We start from the raw sequence: 21,623 nt of genomic DNA on the forward strand, positions 1-21,623 counted from the left end.
CCTGTGAGCCATGGCTGCTGATCCTGCACGTCTGGAGCCTGTGCTCCACAACGGGAGAGGCCACGTCAGTGAGAGGCCCGTGTACCACACAAAAAAGTAAATAAACAAATAAAATAAAGTGTGTAAAATATTTTTGAAAGGATAGAAGTACCTTAACTGAGTCCTTCCAAGTAAGGGGGTGTTAGAAGTTAGGAACTGCAAATTCCAATGTTCCTGTTGGTCTTACTGCCAACTACTGAAATTCTAAATACACAATAATAACAATGCATATCACCATGAAAATATTAGCTACATGTACACTTTAATTATATCTATGTCATAGTCTCATAAGAGCAAGACTATGTAACCTTCTCCATAGATCTCTGGGAAGTTTTGAGGGAACCTGCAGAAGTATTTACCCAGTGAGTCGCTGGTTATCATATAGAACCAGCTTACAAATCTGGTAGCTTTACAAAGGAAATAACAACTGTTTAGCAAACCCCAATCCAAAATTAGTCTTGTGAAGTTTGCATACATTTTTAATGCAATCAACTTATCAAACACTGAGGCAAGTTCACAGAAAGAATGCACTGAGTATGGGTGAAAGAAAAACCCCTTTTGCCTAAATAGCAACATCAAGGCAAGGTTTCTTTTCTTATGAATAGCAAGATTTTTATTCTGTAAGATAAATTAATCTTTCAGAGTGACTCATTTAAAAGTCTTTATAGTTAAGGCGTCTCTATATCCATTAAAGGATCCTAGAAACATTGTACTTCATCTCTTTAAACATTTCTAATTTATTGCTATTTTCAAATTCTAAATATTTATACATATATATATATATATATATATTTTACTTGAAATGACTTTAACATTGAAAACTATTATCTGAAGGTGATTATTTATTTTCTAAAGATGTTTTCAGTTAAATGAAAGCTTGTTAAGGTTATACAAAAATGTAGATCTTATTTTGTATTTCCTATCTGTGGGTACCTGGCTCTGAAAATATAATTTTCATGATACACCCTCCCCAAGATGGTGCTAGGTAAATATATTAACTCCATACCTATGCTAAGTAAGAATCTTTGAATAAACAAAACTTTCCACTGAACAATCTTGTCCTGTGTGACATCAAGCAGTCTTTCTCTCTGAAATACTCTAGCAGGTGTCTGGAGAAACCTGAATCTGATTGAACTAAAACTGTCTCTTTACCACACTCTGTTTTTGTTCCAACTAACACTGCCAGGTTTAGCAAGCGGACCCTAGTCTTAAACTGCCCTTTCATTATCATTTGCCTGTCTGTCTGTTAGCTTTTCCCATATTGGTTTACATGGTGAGAAACTCCTGTTATCTCCACAGGGAGAGAAGATTCTATATACAGATGAATCTGGACATGTTCCTTAAGTTTAAACTGTCCTCAATCTGATTTCTGAAAGATGGATATGTTTTAATTATTTTTTTGCTATTTCAGTAAAAGTCAAATTGTATATATAGGAATCTAAGCAAGAATTTTTGAGATATTAGCTTTGCACTCACTATACATTCATTCAATCCATGAGTATGATCATTCATATATCCTCCATTAATCTACATTTTGTTCTCTTCTAGAAACACTTATCAACTTGATATCTTTAACATTTGTGCCTGTTGTCAAGACAATTCCAGCACCATATTTTCTACATGCATGAGGTAAAAGAAAATGTCAGTCAAATCATTGAATTCATCTAGAATCAAATGTGCAACAACTTCCACTAAAATTTGTTTTTTCAGTATTTTATATCCATTGCAAAACTTTTAAGGGTTTCTTGACTGGAGGAATCTGTTTTTGTCTGCTGAACTCTTTTATATATATATAAATTTTGACAGAAATCACAAGAAAAATCTCCTTTGCTGAGAATACAGAAGTTAAATAGTATCACTTCTTCAGTAGTTTTCTTCAGTAACTCTTTAAGCTCTCAGTTCCAAGCTTGAAAGACTTCACTCTCATGGGTTTGTTGTAGAATTAAATCAGATAATCAATGTAAAGGTCTTAATGCAGTTTGTGGCACAGTGTAAATACTCAGGTATTAGCTCTTAGTGAGATGATGTAAATGATGGCAAAATTAACACGATGGTGATGATGAGAATGATGGCTTTAACTATATCAGTGATAACCAGATTAATGGAGATTTAAATTTCTCAAGCTCCATCTATGGGTCAGAGATGCTCTAGGATGATCTATCTGTTTTATTCATTGGTGGCAGCTCCTATTCCATCAATACTTTGTCAGCCCTCAGCTGGTTGCTGTGCTGCACCATGCGGTACAAATGTGCCCTCATGCAGGGCCCAACACCTCCTCACAGCTGATGCCTTAAAGACTGCCTCAGTTACCTGAATTTTTTTCATAGTTATTATTTTATATTTGCCTTTTGTATTCCCAGTGAATGTTTTTCAGGATTATTTATGTCTCATGAAATAAGTCACATAAACTCAAATACAGTTGAAAACAGAAGTGTATCTCTGCTTACAAATATAGAGGAAAAATAAGTTGAGAGTTTCATTGATCTATCAAAAGAATTTTGTCACAGTGAGTTAAGGCAGATTTATTTGATTCAAGATGCAAAGTGCTAAATATCAATGATGATAAAAGTGCTTCTGTATTTGTTTATGTTTCTGTATGAATTGCACACTGAAGAGTCAATGAATAAAATGTGCACAATCTCTATGAGATCAGATGGGTTGGAATCCAGTCCTGGCTTTTGTACTTCTTGGGCTTCTTTAATTGACAGTTGCTCATCTGTAAAATGTAGAGAATAATACCTACCTCAAGAAGTTGTGTGAGAGTATTAGAGTCAATGTAAAGTACTGCCTGCCTTGTTAAATATTACAATTTTTTTTCTCATACTTCATTTTGGGCATATCCTAAACATATTATTTTAAAAGTTTCCTCACTTTATTATATTGTTGTATTTTTTCTAGGGTAAGTTTATGTTCCTATAATTCATTTTGCTGTATATCTCTCCTAATATTAAATTTCTTCATGTATTTTAGAGTATTCATGTATAGGCACACCTTGGGCAGAATAGATTTTCTTTTTTTTTTCTTTCTCCACTCACTGTCCTAACAGTTTTATGATTGCACTAACCTGTCCCCAGGCAAGTCAGCTAGAGTCAGATATGATCATTTTGTCCAGAAGTTCCTGCAGTTAATTGATATTTGGATTTTCATATAACTGGTTGCTGAGTCATTAAGGGACTTGACTCAATCCTGGCTATATGATGCATCTTATCCTCCTGGCCCTTATGGAACTATTTCCAAATAAGCTATAGTCCGAAGAAATTGTTAGCACCCTTTATCTTTCAATCTTAATTCATAACCAGCCATTAGTTTTAGGCAATAAGCACAGATCTAGTCACATGATTTCTGTAGAATGCTTTTGGCCCTCATTAACCAACAAAAATGTACTCCCAGACTTCACTTATTTCTCTGTATCCCAATCACAGAGGGCTTATGATTTCAAGATGTTGTATATTACTTTATATTTCTGTTTTGCCTCTGATATGTAAAAAAAAGAATCTAGCTTTTGAGCAGCACTATGCTTCTAATTTTTTTCCTATTAATGTTTTTTTTTCTATTTATGCAGTATTTTTATAGCACAGTGGTGCTTGGAATAACTTATAAAACTTCTTAACTAGATTTTCCATTATGACTTTTTAATCATTGCTATAGTAAGTGTGGATAGGCCATCATTTTTAGAAAAATGTGTTTGTTCTCAATGATAATTCTAGGCATTAATTAAGGTAGTGACTCTGAGAATCTGACATCAATTCTTTTCACTGAATTTTGATCAATGAAAGTATGACCAGCTCATTTGTTTCTTTTTTATGGTTTTTCCCCCAATTGTAATCCCTATAATTCAAGAATCTTTTTTAAATGAACGGCTTCAATAATAGATACTGTGGACTACAGATTCTCAGCAGTTTGTATAGACAATTGGTAACAACATGAATTTAAACGTATGTTTCATTCATTTCTGTTTTCCCAGCACTTAGCACATGTCTCAACAGATAGAAGGGATTTAATAAATTGCTGTCATTCCCAGCAGACAATTTCTCTCCAAATCCATTGTAGTTCCCTGTTGGGTTCAGTCCAACCACTTCAAAGACAGTGGTTTGCACTCTTTCTAACCTAAACTGCTAGGACTTTAGCAAGGGGACAAAAGCAGAATTGTTCTCACTTTGTCTTACATGAGGAAGTAAAAAGGATAGAAATGTTCATGACATTTTTGTCTTTGTATTCCCAACTTCTAAGACAGGACATCATATATTCAGAATGTCCAAAGAGGCTGCAATAATATGTAGAAAATGGGCCAAACTCAGACTATAGAAAACTAGAGAACCTATGCTAAGCCTAACAGTACAGTCAGCCCTCATGTCCAGTTATTTTTTGGTAATGAAATAATGCAGGTTCATGATTTCTAGATATCCTGTTTGCCAGCCAGTCAATATTTGTATGTACAATATCCCACTTTTGAAATGGTGGTAGCTAATTTATATTTAAATACTGACTAGGTCAACATTGCATGGGCCAAACCAAATGAGTATACTGGCAGTAATTTTTATAAAGAAATATCAACTTTTTTTATTGGCATCATTTTAAGATGGAATATGAAATCAGGAAATCACTCTTTGATGGCATTTTAAATGGATTTTTTGCTTCAGTGTCAAAGTGTAGATATGTTATAAAAAGATTTTTTAGAACAACAAAGCAAAAAATATTCTAAATGATTCATCTTTAAGATTAAGAATTAAAGCTTCCTTGTTTTCTTATACTATATTCTAACTTTAGATATATCCATCAAAAGTTAGAGACAGTTGTTGATTAATCCATCAACAACTGTCTCTAACCATTGACATACCACTTATATATTTGAAATCTAGTTTATTTTCTTTGAAAAAATATGAGACACTAGTTGACTTATCTATTCCATAGTGTTGTGGTAAAGCAAGAGAAAGAAACTAAAAGTAATCTTAAAGAATTCATGCATATAAATGCTATAATGTATAAGTTGATGCCAATTTAAAAGATAACTATTCAGTTTAAGTTTTATTCCTACTCTGGATACATTATAAGATAAATCTGGCTTTACCAATTATAATGAGATCTAGTGAGGTTATCATAATACTGATCTTTTATTTTATTTAGTTACAGAAATTTGGCACTATACCTATTGCATGAAGTAATTGTGAAGATTAAAAGTCATAGCCAAAATATATGGACAAAAATAATTTGTAAACTAAATGACTAAAAGTTGGGAAGTTCAAGTTTCCAAACTGGTCGGATCAAGGGAAATAGTTATCAGGTATTTGGAGATTTAGATGAAACCCTGCTCTCATATCAAAGATGTGGCCCTCACTTCTGGATGATACACTCCACACATTCATACAAAGACCTTGTTCATAATTCTCAAAGAATTTATTGCAACTAGAGAATATTGGGAAGTCAGCCACCAGTAAAACTAGCCAGGCACATGACTCAATAAGACAGTATAAATGAGCACCACCAGAATAAGCAGATATGTATACACCTCGGATAATATAATCAGCAAAGATTCTAAAACTACACTTACTAAGTTTAAAGAGATACTACGTACAGTGAATAGCAAATTATTAGGAAATGAGAAAAAAAAGCATACATGAAAAGAAGCAAACAGAAATTTTGGAAATGAAAAAAAAATCCATTTGGCAACATTGAATTATTTGACTAAAAATTGGACACAGCAGAAAAGAAAATTAGTGAACTAAATGGTAAATCTAAAGCAATTTTATAGAATGCAGTATGGAGAAAGAAAAAAAATACACAAAAAGAGCACAAACTGTGTCAGAAATAGTTAGATTATTGGCATGTCTGAACAGAATTTTAGAATCAGAGAAAATAATAATGAGGAAAAAGTAATAAATAAAGAGATAATAGCTAAGAATTTTCTATTTTTTAGAACTGATAAAGAAAGTAAGCTACATAATAAAGATGTTGAGAAAATACCAATAATAAAAAAAAAATAAGTCCTCACATAGAAAATCTTAGTGAAACTGGAAAAAGAAAATAAAAAAAACCACAAAGACAAAGAGAAAATGTTAAAAGCAGCCAGACCAAGGAGAAAACAATAATGTAAAAAAGATTACTTTGAAAATAACAGTATTTACACCAACAACTAAGTTTTCAAATATGGCAATGATTATCATATATACACAGTGCATAGAAAGAAAATAAATGACATTCTAAGATTCTAAATAGACCTAATAAAAATACCTTTCATACTGAGAATGCATTAAAGATATTTTCAGGCAAATGGAAAGCAAGATAATTTTGCATTAGCAGAAGGTCAATAAGAAATTTTAATGATGTATTTTCGGCAGAAGGAAAGTAGTGTCAGAGGGAATGATTGAAATATAAGAAATAAAGAGCAAATAAAGAGGTTAATATGTGGACAAATGAAAATGTGTATTGATTGTATAAATAGCAATAATTTATCAGGGATAAAAGTAAAACAAAAAATAGTTTAATCCACCAAGATAAAATTTAATTTATGGGAAGTTTGGTGAAATTCTACAGACAAGAAACAGGCTGATAAAACCACTCAGCTACAAGCACATCCATGCTACCTTTCATGCAATAGAAAGACTCTGAAGGGAGAGTCATGAGCCCAGAGGGTGGAGCTGTATACCTCAGAGGATTATTCCCTGGCTTTGAAACCTAATGTATGAGAAAAATACAAAGCAAAAAAAAATATATATATATTTTTTTGCTTTCAAATATATCATTAATTGCATTAAATGAAAATAAAACAAATCCTTAAATTAAATGATAGACTATCAGAAATGATTTAAATATTTCAGTATAAGTGCACAGAAAAATTGAAAGAAAAATGATTGAAAAAATATCCCATTAAAACACTAGTGACATAAAAGCCAGTCTAGCTATATTTATATCAAACAAAATATTCTTTAAGACAAAAGTCATTGCTAGTATTAAAGAACATCTCTTCATAACTTAAATGTCCAATTCATCAGGAACATGTTAACGCTACGTTTGAATTTGCTTAATATAGTCTCAAAATAAATATAGAGGAAAATAAATGAATTAATACAGAAATTTAAAAACAACACAGTAGGAGATTTTAACACACTTTCCTCAACAATTGATTGAACAAATAGTAAAGATACAGAAGATTTAAATAAGAATTAGAAAGCTTTATCTAAATAATGTAAGTCTTAGATTGAAATCAACAATAGCAGATTACCTATTTTTTTCAAGGGTACACAAAATAAGTGAAGAGAATATAGATCTACCTATATGTAGACACTTGATTTATGACTAATATGGCATTGTAGAGCAGTGGGGAAAGGATAGTCTCTTCAATGGGTTGAGCTGAGAAATTTGGATAAACTTATGGAAGAAAATAAAACTGTGCCTCAATATCACATCATATACAATTATTGATTCCAATTCAAGTAAAAAATGATAGTGAAAGGCAAAGTTGTAAAGCTTTACAAGAGACTATAGCAGAATATTGTAATGAATTAAGGGTAAGGAGATTTCCTAAACAAAACATGTAAAAGCATTAACCATAATGGAAAATATTGTTAAATCTGTCTGAAGTAAAATGAAGAACATTTGTTCATGAAAATACATCAAAAAAGAGTGAAAAGAAAAGCCACAGACTGAGTGAATATATTTGAAAAAGTTATAACCAAAAAAAAATCTACAATAGAAAATACATAAATAACTTTGACAAATCTAACAGGGAGTGAGAGAGAGAGAGAGATAACTTAATAAGAAAATGGACAAAATACTTGAGATAATTTAAAAAAGAAGAAATCTAAATGATGAACAAAATAAAAATATGAAATGGTTCTTAAAACAATTAGTACTCAGGGAAATGCATGTTAAAACAAAAATGATGTAGCTTTACAAACCTGAAAGATTAGCTAGCTAGCTAAAAATAAAAAATAAATAAAAATGAATAAACACAAAAATAAATAAAAGTAGTACTGCCAAGTATTGTTGAAGATGCAGAACAACATGGCTGCTTATAGACTGCTGGTAGGATCATACAAATTTATGACCACTCTGAGAAAAATTGGCATTTCTCTGTAAAGTTGTAGATATCCACATCCTATTACCAATCAGGATTCCAAGTTAAATGCCTAAAAAACCCATGCATATTTATTTGAAATTACACGTGCAAATATGTTCTGAAAAACATTATTTGTAATTATCAGAAACTATAAATAAAATAAATGCTCATCTATAGTGACACTAAATTTTGGTATATTGAGTCTTATATAGCAGTGAAAATGGATGCATTACAGTTATGCAAAACAACATGGATAAACCTTACAAAATAATATCAGGTGAAAAATCAAGACACAGAAGAATGCATGCAAATTCATTCCCATTTATTAAAAGTTCAGTAACAAGAAAAATAAAACTCATATATATATATTATTTATTTATAAAAATAAACTCTAACTGGATTAAAGACCTAAATGTAAGTCCAGACACTATCAAACTCTTAGAGGAAAACATAGACAGAACACTCTTGGACATAAATCACAGCAAGATCCTTTTTGACCCACTGCCTAAAGAAATAGGAATAAAAACAAAAATAAACAAAAGTGACCTAATGTAACTTAAAAGCTTTTGCAGTGCAAAGGAAACCATAAACAAGATGAAAAGACAACCCTCAGAATGGGAGAAAATATTTGTAAATGAAGTAACTGACAAAGGATTGATCTCCAAATTTACAAGCGGCTCATGCAGCTCAATATCAAAAAATCAAACAACCCAATCAAAAATGGGCAGAAGACCTAAATAGACATTTCTCCAAAGAAGATATACAAATTGCCAACAAACACATGAAAGAATGCTCAACATAATTAATCATTAGAGAAATGCAAATCAACACTACAATGAGATATCATCTCACACCAGTCAGAATAGCCATCATCAAAATATCTACAAACAATAAATGTTGGCGAGGGTGTGGAGAAAAGGGAACCCTCTTGCACTGTTGGTGGAAATGTAAGTTGATACAGCCACTGTGGAGAACCGTAAGGAGGTTACTTTAAAATCTAAAAAAAGAACTACCATGTGACCCAGCAATCCCACTCCTGAGAAAACCATAATTCAAAAAGAGTCTTGTGCCAAAATGTTCATTGCAGCTCTATTTAAAATAACCAGAACATGGAAGCAACCTAAGTGCCCATCCACAGATGAATGGATAAAGAAGATGTGGCAAATATATACAATGGAATATTACTCAGTCATAAAAAGAAACAATATTGAGTTATTTGTAGTGAGGTGGATGGACCTAGAGTCTGTCATACAGAGTGAAGTAAGTCAGAAAAAGAAAACAAATACCATATGCTAACACATATATATGGAATCTAAAAAAAAAAAAAAAGGTCATGAAGAACCTAAGGGCAAGACAGGAATAAAGACACAGACCTACTAGAGAATGGACTTGAGGATATGGGGAGGGGGAAGGGTAAGGTGGGAAAAAGTGAGAGAGTGGCATGGACATATATACACTACCAAACGTAAAATAGATAGCTAGTGGGAAGCAGCTGCAAAGCACAGGGAGATCAGCTCGGTGCTTTGTGACCACCTAGAGGGGTGGGATAGGAAGGGTGGGAGGGAGGGAGAAGCAAGAGGGAAGAGATATGGGGACATATGTATATGTATAACTGATTCACTTTGTTATAAAGGAGAAACTAACACACCATTGTAAATCAATTATACTGCATAAAGATGTTAAAAAAAAAAAAAAAAACGAGAGAGTCGGCCTTAAGCTTTGAAGCCATACATTGACTTCTCCTCTCTACCTATGAAATTCCTAGATGGCATGTTCTTCCAGTGTAAGGCTGTTTCATCCACTGGGTGGGCCAAAAAGCCCCTTCAGTTTTTTAAGTAAAAGCAAAAGACATCTTTTTCATTTTCACCAAGAATTTTATTGAACAACATATTCACCCTTTTGTTCCACTGCCTTCTGCCGTTTTTCAGGCAACTTCATAATTCCATCTTTCCAAAACTTTTTATCTTTCTGAGCAAAGAACTGTTCCGTGTGCCTTTTACAGTCTTCCAGGGGGCTGAATTTTTTTCCATTAAGATAATTTTGTAAAGACTGAAATAAATGGAAATCTGAATGTGCAATGTCTGATGAATACAGCAGATGAATCAGAACTTCCCAGCCAAGCTGTAATAGTATTTGCCTGGTCATCAAAAACCATGCAGTCTTGCGTTATCCTAATGGAAGATTATGCATTTTCTGTTGACTAATTCTGGACGCTTTTCCTTGAGTGCTGCTTTCAGTTGCTCTAATTGGGAGCAGTACTTGTTGGAATTAATCTTTTGGTTTTCCAGAAAGAGCTCATAATAGAGGACTCCCTTCCAATCCCACCATATACACAACATCACCTTCTTTGGATGAAGACTGGCCTTTGGTGTGGTTGGTGGTGGTTTATTTCACTTGCCCCATGATCTCTTCCATTCCATATTTTTGTACAATATCCACTTTTTATTGACCGTCACAATTTGTTTTAAAAATGGAACATTTTCATTACATTTCAGTAGAGAATTGTATTTGGAAATATGCTCAAGAAGGTTATTTTTTTGCTTAACTTAAGTGGAACCCAAACATCAAAGCGATGACCATAACCAGGCTGGTGCAAATGATTTTCAGCTCTTGATTGGGATATTTTGAGTATGTTGGCTAGCTCCCACATGGTATAATGTTGATTATTCTTAATTATTGTTTTGATTTGATCTCTATCAACTTCAACTGGTCTACTCGACCATAGAGCAGCATCCAGCAAGAAATCTCCAGCATGAAACTTCGCAAAATACTTTTTTTTTTTTTTCGGGTATGTGGGCCTCTCACTGACGTGGCCTCTCCCATTGCGGAGCACAGGCTCTGGATGCGCAGACCCAGTGGCCATGGCTCACGGGCCCAGCCACTCCGCGGCATGAGGGATCCTCCTGGACCGGGGCACGAACCCGCGTCCCCTGCATCGGCAGGCCGACTCCCAACCACTGCGCCACCAGGGAAGCCCTGCAAAATACTTTTGACACGTTTGATCAGTCACATCACCTTCTCCATACACTGCACAAATCTTTTTTTTTTTTTTTTTGTATTTTAGTTGCGTTTTTACCGTTCTTGAAATAATAAAGCATAATATGGTGAAATATTTCTTTTCTTCCATCTTCAATATTAAAATGGTTACACAAAAATTCGCTAATTTTGATGTATTTTTTATATGCACACTGATCTGACAGCTGTCACATACAACCTAACAAAATTGTTTCAAATGAAATAAAGACAACTAGTGCTACTAGAGCCATCTTACAGAAAAATACAAACGAACCTTTTGGCCCACACAGTACATTGAATATCTATTGTTTAGTTTAACCACCTTCATTAATTGTCTTTGCTAGATCTTCTGGATACCTTGCTGTAGCTTCTACATCAGCACTTGCTGCTTCACTTTGCAGTTTTATGTTATAGAGACAGCTTCTTTCCTTAAACCTCATGAACCAACCTCTGCTAGCTTCAAACTTTTCTTCTGCATCTTCCTCACTTCTCTCAGCCTTCACAGAATGGAAGAGAGTTAGGGCCTTACTCTGGATAAGGCTTTGGCTTAAGGGAACGTTGAGTTTGTCTTGATCTTCTATCCAGACCATTAAAACTTTCTCCATATCAGCAATAAGGCTGGAGTAGCACTTTCAATTTCTTTCAAGAACTATTCCTTGCATTCACAGTGTGACTAACTGTTTGGCACAAGAAGCAGAGTTTTCAGCTTATCTTGGCTTTTAACGTGTCTTCCTCACAAAGCTTAATTATTTCTAGTTTTTGCTTTAAAAAGAGAGATATATGATCTCCCTTTCACTTGAACACTTAGAGGGCATTGTTGGGTTGTTAATTGACCTAATTTTTTTTTTTTTTTTTTTTTTGGAAATCAAGTTTTGTTTTTATATGAACAGAAATAGACCATCTAGAAATATTTCAGTTTATTTAAATTGTTAAGTAGAATATGAAACCGAATTTGTTGCTAGTACCAGAGAATGGACTTAACTGTTTGGTGTTGAATGAGAACGGCTTCTACACAGGATCCCAAGAGACTTACAGAAAAGGGGGCAAAGCCCTATTATTAAGCAAATAAAACTCATGTTTCAAACAGATTATACAAAAATTGATTTATACTCCATTTCCCTTTTTTTGATATTTAGAAAGTGCAGATTTAACAAAAGGTAGCCATATCCTTTCTATGTACAATGCCAATTATAAGTATGCAAACAACAAAACTGTCAGTCTGTTACCCAAAAATCCCAGTGTTTAGCTCTCAAACCTTAAGTCACTGAACTGAATAAGGATTAAAAAGGGTTAAAAATAAAAAAAGCTACTGCCACATTCCAGACAAAGGAAAGCAACAAACACATTAAAATTAATCTAACAACAGTAGGTTTAACCTAAAACTTTTTGAGAAGCTTAACATCATTTCATTATTATTTTTAATGGAAAATCAAGGATTATTTGGCAATGCTGCTTTTACTAGTAGTAAACAATGATAAAGTCAAGTGAGGCAAAAAAACTAACAACCACCACCAGTGAGGCATATAAAATCACTTTTAGGGCACTATCTGAAAATTCATGGATGTTCATAGCAGATACGTCCCTATGTTGTTTATGTGAGCCAGGAGGTCATTAAAATGCTATCCACGACACAAGAAGACTTTTCAATGGAAGCTGCTGTCCTAAACTCAGCCTCTGCTAGAAATGAATCATGCTATTCACAATTATTTCCACAAAGGTAGCATCTTAGGATGCCAGCAGCGTAGCAAACTTAACTGACCCTATCCTAATGGTAAGCAAGGGAGCAAAACTAGAAAACTGAAGTGAAAAAGTGACAGGGTGAGAGAGAGCTAGAGTATCTTATCTTCACATGAAAAGCCTTTGTTGTCCTTTTTCCAAATCCATGGTGATACAAATTTTCCAAAGGGATGTGAAGATAGGACTTAAAATTAATAATATTCTAAAGTACTTCTAAATCTTAAGGTAAAGACAACTTAACACTGAAAAAATGTTCTTCAAAGGCCAAATCTCAATATATTTGGCAAACATGTTAATAAATTTCACTCCTCCTTCCCACCTTTTTGAAACAACCTTGATTGGGCTACCAAACTGCTAGAGGAGTTGCCAAAATGGAGACTATTCAAATTTAGGTTAAGAGATTTAGTCTAGGAAAGTGAATAGGCTATACACCTAATTAGAAAGACAAACCACAACACCCTCCAAACACTAGTGCATGCAATTAACTCTTCCATTTCATAAACTCAGTGGAGAGACAGGAAGGGAACAAAGAGGGAAAGAGAAGAGGAACATGAAGTCGAACAGCAAATGAAGGAATCTGGGACAGAAGCTTTAGGGGAGAGAAAAAATGAGGGGAGGACACAGTTAACTGACATTTGATAACAGGCAGTTAGAATTTATCTTTCAGTTTACTTAGCAAGTTAAATCAGTGCTTTATGTTAAACTCGACAAACCTGCTAGTTTACCCCTTTCATTTTTAAATAAATCATACCACAGGGTGGTGGGGGAGAAGCAAATAAAGCAGCATGCAGGAAGAGACACAAGGAAAAAGTGGCCAAGGAAAAGAACCGGTGGCAGGAATAGTTTTAAATATAAAGGCCACTTGAAATGAGACTCCACAAACCAAAGCTATCATTTCTGCATTATCCTTTGTCCTCAGTTAACTACTTTGAAAATTACAGCCAAGCAAACCACAAACATTTTAATGCTTTATGTTTCGATGATATGTCTCCTGCACATGCTTCCACCAAAACAAAAAAAGGAAGAACCAAAGAAGTTCCTTTCCACATAAGGCACAGGACAAAATTAACCCCATTTACATACACAAGGCGAAAATGAGTGTTTTCCTGGCTTTTGTTTCTTTTGCTATCACATGTCTATAGATTATAGGGACTCAAGCACATTATCCATGACAGAAAATTCCACTGTTGTACAAAATAAAATTGTTAATTCTAACTTTTATTCTTATACAATTTGCAGAATAGAGTTGAAATGATTGCTATAGGTTTTAATGTTGATAAGAACTGGACTATAATACAACTGAAATGCAGTGGTGAGCTGAGCAAGTACATTTAAAAATGAACTCACAGACATGATTTTTCTATACATTTTTTTGTTTGAAGAAAATTATAAAGTCAGCAAGCAGTCACAGATGAAAGAACAAATAAAACAGGTGGACTAGGAGTTAAAAGATGAGGAACAAAAATATCTGTTGAAGAGTTAAAAATGGACAGAGTGGTTTATTTTGCAGCAGGAAGAGAAAGCAGGGTGGTGGATGGCAACTGATGGAACAGGAGAGCGTTCAGCAACATTTGCTCTTCCAGCCTGTCACTCCTCCTCCACTGCTGATATCTACGTTTTCACTGTTGGGCTCTTTTACAGGGGTCTTTCGAAGGATATCTTCAGCTAATGTGAGGAACGCCTTTTCGATGTTTATATTTGCTTTTGCACTAGTCTCAAAAAATCTAATACCATGCTCTCTTGCAATCTGTTCTCCTTTTCCTTTAGGTACAACTCTTTTATCATCCATATCACACTTGTTTCCTAGTAACATTCTTTCCACATCTTCATTGGCATGCTCATCTATGTTTCTAAGCCATTTGCTGATGTTTTCAAAACTTTTACCATTGGTGATGTCATATACTAGCATGATACCCATTGCTCCTCTGTAGTAGGAGGTTGTGATGGTGTGAAATCGCTCCTGGCCTGCCGTATCCCATATCTGTAGCTTGATCTTCTTTCTTTGTAATTCAACTGTTTTGATCTTAAAGTCTATTCCTATGGTGGAAATAAAGGTGGTATTGAAGGCATCATCCGAAAAACGAAAAAGGACGCAGGTCTTCCCCACTCCCGAGTCCCCGATCAGGAGCAGCTTGAAAAGCAGGTCGTACGTCTTCTTCGCCATTGGGAGGAGCGGCACAGGCTCTCGCCGCCGGCGGCCCCAAGGGATCGGTCCCTCTCACTACGGCCAACTCCTCCTCTCTCGGGCGTTCTCAGGCCGGAGGACCGGGGAAGCGTGGGAAAAAGGAGGGCTCGAGAAGGCGCGGGCGACCTAGGAACGGCCTCGTCGAGGAAGCCCCGACGGTGGCTGCGTCCGGTGCCTCCGAGGGCGGCGACCGCGGCTCCGCAGCCTCTCCCAGCCGCTCCGCCCGGTTCCGGGGAGTCGGTCGGGACAAAATGGCCTCCCCTCCCCCCTCAGGGCTGCTCGGCCGGGACGCTCCCACGGGCGAGCAAGCAAGCTCGGCCGTCGAGGGAGAGCGGCGGGCGTGAAGACAGTATCCCTCGCGAGCAGCCGCTCCGAGCTAGGACGCGGCGACGGCAGCGAAGGAGGACTCGGAGCCGACGAGCTCAGCTACATAGCCACAGGAAGCCGAGCCGCCCCGGCCAGAGCCCTGACCTAATTTTTAACATTATTTTGTCTCAAGGAATAGGGAAGCCTGAGAAGAAGGAGGGAAATGGGAGAAAGAGCAGTCAGAGCACATACAACATTTATTGATTAAATTTACTGTCTTATATGGGTGGGATTTGTGGCATTCCAAAATGATTACAAAAGTAACATTAAAGACCAATGATAACATATCCCCATAACAAATATAATAATAATGAAAACATTTGAAATATTGTGAGAATTACTAAAATGGGACACAGAAACACAAAATGAGCAAATACTGATGGGAATAGAGAGCCCATAGACTTGCTCAATGCAAGGTTGCCAGAAACTTTCAATTGTACAAAATTCAATATCTGTGAAGCACAATAAAGCCAAATGCAAATTTAAAAAAAAATGAGGTATGCCTGTACTATAAAGGGTTTACAGTTGTGAATGCTTCTTCTGTTGCTTGAGATGTATGCATATCTCCTATGACTCAGGAGTGTCTTTCTCAAGCACCTGAAAGTCATACCTTTGAAACTTAATCATCAGGAATAATAGGGCCTTTGTCTTCCAGTTTCTGTGGCAGGATAGAATCCTAACTTCCATAACTGTCAGCTAAAAGACACACCTGGTTTAATAGGAATTATAAAAATTATAAAAAAATATATAAAATTATAAAAATTCCTATAAAAATATAGGAATTAACCCTTTGTAATTTTTCACTTGAAGCCCCACCCATTCCCCTCCCTACTCCCACATTTTGGCACGTGATATATGTACATATACAAAGATTATTTCAAGCCTGAAAAAAAAAATGGCTTCCCAAAATTTTTAGCAAAATCCTCCAATTCATTTTAACCATTAATTGCAGTATTTATTCCATTCTCTGAACAGAAGGGCTGAATTCACAAATGTGTAGTATAATCAAGTAACCTCCCTTTAAATGCTCAGTCACCTCAGCACAAATTAGAATGGAGCTCAGCTCTTTTCAGGCTGTCATTAGTTACTGAATAAAAGCAGTTTTGACTGCTTTAATTAATGTCCAGTATTTTTATCTTTGACAACACTCACCATGGAAGTTTTCCAAATATCTATTATCTGAGGAGAAAGTGTCTTAATAATGGCAGAAAAGGGAATGTTTCATTTAGTAATGATACCTGTGAAAGAAAAGGAAACATTCATTAAATTCCTGTCACTTACAATACGGGTGTGGAGAAGATGCAGCAAGTACAGAAGAGTGGTATCCTGAAGCAGAAGGGAAGTAAGAAGAACCAAGAGGAAAATAAAAATCTTATTATATTATTTTAGACATGGTAAGATGGCAAAAGGAATAAATCCATGTTTTAGCTCCTGGCATGAGTGAAATACAAATGGAACACCAACCAGAAGTGTTCCTCCAAATGTAAAATGTAACAAAAACCAAACTCAATTGATAAAGAAAATTCAATGAGAATAATCACATATATGGAGAGGCTTCAATGTTTGTATACATTAAAAACTGAAAATACTGGTTAAAAGAGAAAGTTTGAAGGTAGAGAAGAGCAAACTCTATAGTCATATAGACATAGGATAGGCAAAACCTCTGTTTTCCTCAATATAGCCGAGCAAGGGGACTTGTTTTGAAATGTAATATACTCATGGAATGTGTAAATGAAATTTGTGTTTTAAAATTAGAATAATAAAAACCTGCAATTCATTACCACAAAAGGAGAAAAAGGAGAACTATAACTAGGTTCAAGAAAGTTTTAGATGAATTAAGAGATGACAGAATCATAACTTTCCTTTTTGAAAAAAATATCATGTTTTTAACTTTACTGAGGAATAATTGACAAATATAGTTGTATATATTTAAAGTATGCAATGTGATAATTTGATATACACATAAATTGTGGATTACCAAGATCAAGATAATTAACACATCCACCACCTCACATAGTTAACACTTTTTTTGTATGTGTATGGTGAGAATGTTTATAGCTCTACTCTCAGCATCTTTCAAGCATAAAATACAGTAATATTAGCTATAGTCACTATGTTGTATTTTTTTGATTGAAGTACAGTTGATTTACAATATTGTGTTAGTCTCTGGTGTACAGGACAGTGATTCAGTTAAATATACATATGTATATACATATACATATATATGCATATATAAGTATATATACCTTTTCAGATTCTGTTCCCTTATAGGTTCTTACAGAATGTTGAGTATAGTTCCAAGTGCTAAACAGTAAGTCCTTGTTGGTTATCTATTTTATATATTGTAGTATGTATTGTAGTGTGTATTCTTTTTATAATCAAAAATGTGTACTCTTTGACCTATATCACCTCATTCTATTAAGTCAGTAGTCTCAAACACACACATACGTACATACACAGACACACATGTATACTGCGATTGTCTTTGTCTGCTGTATTAATCAGCTTGTGGGGCTACTGTAACAAAGTGACACAGACTAGGTGGGTTAAACAGCAGAAATGTATTGACTCACAATCCTGGAAGCTACAAATTCAAAATCAGGGTGTCTGCAAGGTTGATTCCTTCTGAGGCCTGTGAGGGAATGATCTATTTCAGGTGTCTTTCCTTGTTTTATAGATGACCATCTTCTCTCCGTGTCCCTTCACATTGCCTTCCCTCTAATGCATGTCTTGGTTTCCAAATTTTTCTTTTGCTAGGACACCAGGCATATTGGAATAAGTCCCATCCTAATAACCTCATTTAAACTTGATCACCTCTGTAAAGACCCCCATCTCAATGTAAGATCACATTCTGAAGTACTGGAGGTTATGATGTCAACATAAAAAATTTGAGGGTGACAAAATTCAATCCAAGGCACCCACCAATGTAGTTACTGTCATACATTTAATAATTATCTTGAATATTTTTTATTAAAATAAGAAAGCTGTATTTTTATTACCTTTAAGAATTACAAGAATTGAAATGATGATAGTGTCATCTCTTACTATTTTCAAAGCAGCACTTGGGGGTCTGTGTTTGTGTGTAAAGGGTGAAGAAAATAAAATTGCTTACTGCACTGCATTCAAGACTGGCTTCAATATGATTTTTATTATTGTTGCTAATAATAAGGTCACCCCTGAATACTACTATGACTTCTTGAATAAGAATCCTGTGCTTTCAGAATCAATAATATTGCTTTGAAATTTTCTATACTCCTATGCTGAAACTTATCCTTGACACAAGGATCTTGATGTTGTCATTTAGCCCCTTGAATATATTTGCCTTCCATTATTGTGTTTCTATATTTTGTAGATGTTCCATTACAGAACAAATGGTATTCCAGCAAGATCTCTGTAAAACAAATGATGAAATACAGAGAATCTTTCTATAGTACTTTGGTTTTTTTCTGAATAATACCTGCCTTGTATTTTGCAGGAATGAATTTTATCTCCAAAAGTCCTATTCTCCTGAAGAAATATTAGTACAACAAACAATTCATTTTTCACACCATTCTATTTAATACAGCAGTTGGCATTGTTACTGAAAATAAAACAAGAACAAAAATAGTACAGAGTACCACAGAAATATTTATTTCTTATAATTGATTTGAAGAAATAAATTAAAATTAAATTTACTTGATTATACTACATCTGTTAATTCAGACTTCTGTTCAGAGAATGGAATACAATGATTAAAATTAATTGGAGGGATTTTGCTAAGAGCTGACTTTCCAACATTTGGGGGATAACATATGTACACACAAAGATTATTCCAAGTCTGAAAAAAATGTGACGTTTTATTAGTAGAAGTGCAATTTCTGTAGAATTCTATCCATATTCAACTCAGGTCTGATAGTCCATATTTGCTTCCATGCTAAGATTAAAAGGCCTACTACTCTACAGGTGTATTTATAAAGTGACACCTAAAATTTTGAATCATTAGTTTAAATAGTTGCAAAAGCTGTAATTACTAGTAGATTGTAAATATTACATTTTAAATTAAAATGTTACATTACTCTTTTCAATGTATAAAATGTAATATAAAGACTACACTGATATGATATATACCTTTATTATCCATTTGAAAAATATGTAGCCAATTTTGTCTTTAACAAATGGATATATTATATTTTTCATCTTTCTCCTTGAACTTGTATTTCCATTTCATTTCCCCTACAAAATTTTATCCTAATACTATATATTTTATGCCTATCATACTCTCTGGAACTAAAATATGTGTATAAATCATGTATTTTTTAAAAAAAAATTCTGTAAAAATATTAAATATTTTACTCCAGAGTAAGTTATCATTAACATTATTAATAATAAATAGTTTATTAAACCAATGTAAATCTATTGCATATTTTGACAAGTAATACTAAATATCTAAGTAAACCTTTATTGAAAACACATTTCTTAATGAGATAGATGAACATACTTTCCAGGTCATGTGTCTGTCAGTGAATATTACTATTTCTAGAATGAGTGAGTTAAATATCATATCTATCCCTAATTTTCATATGTATAGATAGAAGTACTCAGAAAACACATTTATATAAAAAATTTGTTATAGCAATGTCAGTTTTTGATTTGATCACCTTTGACCTATATGTCAAAAACATTATTATAGAGATGTCATCAAAATTAATTTTTATGTACATATAGGCTGAGAACATTTTTTGAAACTAAAGAACTGAAAATAACCTGACCTACAAAAATGTGTTAATCCATTATTAGAGTCATTTGCACCTTGAACACAAAAAGTAATATTTTGGTTTATCTCTTGTTTGTCTTCCTTGAAGTTTCTCCACTGAGGAAACAATGCACCATAGTAAGATATGATAATGGTGAGGTATGGGGGTCATGATTCTCTTCTGTAAAATGGAGGAAGGACAATTGTGAAATGCGAAGTGGTGAAGGAGAAATTTCCCCTTCACTACAGGTGCATTCTCTGGGAGATCAACATTAGGAAAGAGTATATTTTGAAGATATGATTCTGGAAACTAATCTATTTACAACTATCTGTGAATGTATACCTCTTGGAAAGTCTTTATGCACTCCTGACAATTTATAGACCATAAGACAAGGTCATGGGACTTGAGTAGGTTAAGGTTTGGTGTTCCCACAGGAGTGTCCTCTTGATGTCAGTGGCTCTCAAAGGCTTATTTGAGTCTTAGAGACAAACTTTCCAGGGAGAAGGAAGGGCATGAGCAGAATGTTCTGTCTCTTCTTAAGTATATTTAGACATGGTCTTAGCCTGATACCATTGAGGGCTGCCAAGGAGAGTTGGAATTAAGTAACAATTGTGGATCTTGTCAAGGCTGTCTGTTTAAGGGATAATTTGAGTACTCATTCCACAAAGGAAAATAAAGAGTCAACATTCTTAGTAACCAGTTGTATGTCCTAGGACTATATTGAGGTAGGAATAAATGTCAGGGTCTGTATTACAAGAATTAAACCTAGTTGACAGTAAGATGTACCAAAGTAATAAATGTTAGTATTAAGGCATTGGAGCACTACATTAGGTATTAATTGAAGGAAGACAGAAATGTAGTAGCTGAAAAAAGTAGAACTAAAGCACAAATGAAGTAACACAAGTGAATAGAACTGGGATACAGAGTCATGGAAGAAACAAGAGACTAGCTTGACTTGGTACTGAATTATTGGCCTAGAGGTCATCAACATTTCCTGTTTTAGGGACACTATTAAAATCCAAATTTATGTTTATGGACTAAATAGCCTAAACTGTTAATGTTAAAGGAAACATGAGAACACGTCATTTGTTTATCTTAACCATCTTATAAATACTCATAAACATGCTGTTAAATAAAAGGCTTTAAATTGGAACTCTTGTACACTGTTGGTGAGAACATATAAAAATGCTATCAATTTGAAACAGTTCAGCTGCCATGGAAAAGAGTATGGGGGTTCATCAAAAAATTAAAAATATAATTACCATATGATCCAGAAATTCCACTTCCGAATATATATCCTAAATAATTGAAAGCAGGGACACAAAAGGATATTTATACACCCATGTTCATAGCAGCATTATTCAAAAGAGCCAAAAGACGGAAGAAACGCAAGGGTCCATGGATCGATGAACAGATAAACAAAATGTGAGATACACATACAATGGAATATAACTCAGCCTAAAAGAAAGGAAGTTCTGACACATGTTACAAC

The 21,623-nt window shown here is 34.3% G+C and overlaps 1 protein-coding gene across 1 annotated transcript; it reads right to left on the minus strand.

Moving 5' to 3' along the window:
• Nucleotides 1-12,012: 12,012 nt before the first annotated feature.
• On the minus strand, nt 12,013-15,401 carry LOC308608540 (ras-related protein Rab-10-like). Its single transcript, XM_081221741.1, has one exon. The coding sequence runs from the start codon at nt 15,009-15,011 to the stop codon at nt 14,409-14,411; it is 603 nt and encodes a 200-aa protein (XP_081077867.1). The 5' UTR covers nt 15,012-15,401; the 3' UTR covers nt 12,013-14,408.
• Between the last annotated feature and the right edge of the window lie 6,222 nt (nt 15,402-21,623).

This window comes from Mesoplodon bidens (assembly GCF_964165515.1).
Source record: "Mesoplodon bidens genome assembly, chromosome: X".
NCBI lineage: Eukaryota > Metazoa > Chordata > Mammalia > Artiodactyla > Ziphiidae > Mesoplodon > Mesoplodon bidens.

Excerpts from the sequence above, each read along its gene's own strand:
- LOC308608540 (XM_081221741.1), bottom strand. The coding sequence starts at position 15,011 with ATGGCGAAGAAGACGTACGACCTGCTTTTCAAGCTGCTCCTGATCGGG.